Source organism: Camellia sinensis, chromosome 2 (assembly GCF_055761805.1).
Source record: "Camellia sinensis isolate YWXY chromosome 2, ASM5576180v1, whole genome shotgun sequence".
Lineage (NCBI taxonomy): Eukaryota > Viridiplantae > Streptophyta > Magnoliopsida > Ericales > Theaceae > Camellia > Camellia sinensis.
In genome coordinates this window covers 79,376,735-79,379,258 of record NC_138962.1, presented here as the reverse complement: position 1 = coordinate 79,379,258, position 2,524 = coordinate 79,376,735, and the positions used below count along the sequence as shown (strand labels likewise).

Here is a 2,524-nt window from a genome sequence, read left to right as displayed (position 1 = left end):
TTGAAGTTTGTATCGAAGTTTGTTGTGTAGAAGTTTTATATGTACTAGTGTTTGTGGTTGTTTGATTTATGCACCAGATGTTGAAGTTTGATGTTGAAGTTTGTTGTTTAATTCTTTGTTAATTCTCAATTGTCTGGTGGACAGCAGAGAGTTTCATTTGGTGACCACAAAATAACTTTGAATGATTAATTACAGGTTTCAAAACAGGTTTCTCAATTCTACCTACAAGTTTCAAAACAATTCTACCTACAGGCTTCTCAAAACAATTCTACCTACAGGTTTCTCATTTGGTGACCAGAAAATAACTTTGAAAAATTCTCAATTCTTTGTTAATTCTCAATTCTACCTACAGGTTTCTGGACTCAGGCAATTCGGGTAATTCGGGCTAACCCGAGTTCAAAATACAAAGCTTGGGCCGGGCTTGGCAAAAATGCTCGGGTTCATGGTCGGGCTTGGGCAGGCTTGGACACTGCCAAATACAATTCAGGTCGGGCTTGGGCAGACCCCCAACCCGACCGAACCCACCCGAGTTGCACTCCTAGACGAAACAGTCAAGTAAGAGGGGCTCTCTGCTGGCAGCACCAAACATAAAATAGAGAAGAAAAGCTACTAGAAAGGAAAAAGCAAAAGGGGTTCTAGGACACTCTCTCAACAAGAAGGGTAGCCTCCAGATTGGGAAAAATAGGGAAGGTATGGTGATGAATTTGAAGAAAGGGGTTGTTTTCAGGTCAACAACAGCAGCAATTTCACTCTCTATGGCTAGTGAATCAAGCAGACGATGCAGGCTACTTAATGAAGCTCAAGCAAATTTGCAGTTTAGTCGGGTAGTGGGCCTTGACTGTAATGGCAAGGAGGAAGAGGTTATAAGCAAACTTATGGAGCTGGAAGAAAGAGATATTGAAAAGCTGAAGGAGACGGGGGGCAATGCTAGTTAAATAGCGCCCCTAGGAGGTTTAAGGTGTTTTTATTTATTATAATGAAGCTACTATCTTGGAATATGAGGGGCTTGGGAAGGCTAGTTAAAAGAAGAAGAATCAAGAAGGTGCTTTTTGATAATAAGGTGGACATGGTGTTCCTGCAGGAGACCAAGAAATCTGACATCAATACAGAGGTAGTTAGGTCTATTTGGGCAGGAGGGATGATGGATTTCATGTCCGTGGATTCAGATGGAGCTGCTGGAGGTTTACTTTGTGTGTGGAATCTAGAAATGTTTCAAATTAAGGATTGCCGCTACACAAAAAATTTCATTCTCTTAGCAGGTACGCTTTATCAAAGTTTTGGGTGTGTTCTGGTGAATGTTTATGGTCCTAATGATGTAGTAAAAAGAAGGAAGGTGTGGGATATTTTGTTAAATATTAAATCAGGGTTTCCAAACCCTTGGTGTCTGGGGGGAGATTTTAATGGCATCAGGATTATTTCAGAAAGACAGGGTTATTCTAGAAGGGATAGAGGGATGAGGGAGTTTAATGCAATGATTGACCAATTGGAGCTAGTTGATTTACCAATGTTTGGGAGGAAATTCACCTGGAGTAATTCACAGGGAGGGGAGAGGTGGAGTAGGTTAGATTCCTTGTAAACCCAGAGTGGTTGTATAATTTTAATTTCAAAGTATGGGGATTGCCTAGAAGATGGTCAGATCATTGTCCTATTTTTCTGATGGAGGATGAGAGAGATTGGGGCCCTAGACCCTTCAAATTTCTTAATGCATGGATCCTTTACCCAAGTTTCATGAAGATGGTGGAAAAATGCTGGTCAGAATCAATGTTTATTGGCTGGGCTGGATTCAAATGCTTAAAAAAGCTGTAAGCCTTGAAAGCCACATTAAAGTAATGAAATAATGATGGTTTTGGTAATGTTGAGTTCAAACTGAAACAAGTTGAGGAGGAACTTCATGCACTTGATTTACTGGCTAAAGAAAGGGCACTATCATCATCACAGGCTGCTAGAAGAAGGGAAGCTAAAGGTGAAGCATGGAATCTGAGCAAAATGGTGGAGTGGGTGTGGCTCCAGAAATCAAGGCTAAATTGGGCAAGTAAGGGTGATAGAAACACGAAGTTTTTTCACATTATGGCATGTAGTAGAAAGAACAAGAATGCCTTATGCTCTATTTTGATCAATGGTTCGGTTATGGAGAATCCACAAGATGTTAGGGCTGAAGTGAAAAATCATTCTCTCAATCTATTTTCTGATCCTTGGCATATCAAGCCTGGGTTGTTAGGCCCTTTTAAGACCATTAGGGAGGACCAAATTTCAGATTTTCTAGAATCAGAGTTTTCTGAAACTGAAATTTTGGCAGCAATTACAAATTGTGAGGGAAATAAGGGTCCTGGTTTAGATGGATTTAATCTCACCATGTTCCAGAAAATGCTGGAGCACCATTAAGGTCGATGTCATCCAATTTATGAATGAATTCCATCAGAATGCTAAGCTGGTTAAAGGTATAAACAGTTCTTTTATAGCTTTGGTCCCAAAGTTTGATAACCCTTCTGGCCTTACAGATTACAGACCAATCAGCCTAGTTGGT

The 2,524-nt window shown here is 40.4% G+C and overlaps 1 protein-coding gene across 1 annotated transcript; it reads left to right on the top strand.

Moving 5' to 3' along the window:
* The first annotated feature begins 997 nt into the window (after window positions 1-997).
* LOC114323537 (uncharacterized) lies at window positions 998-1,576 on the top strand. Its single transcript, XM_028271141.2, has one exon. It carries the CDS (start codon window positions 998-1,000, stop codon window positions 1,574-1,576), a length of 579 nt encoding a protein of 192 aa, XP_028126942.2.
* The last annotated feature ends 948 nt before the right edge of the window (window positions 1,577-2,524 follow it).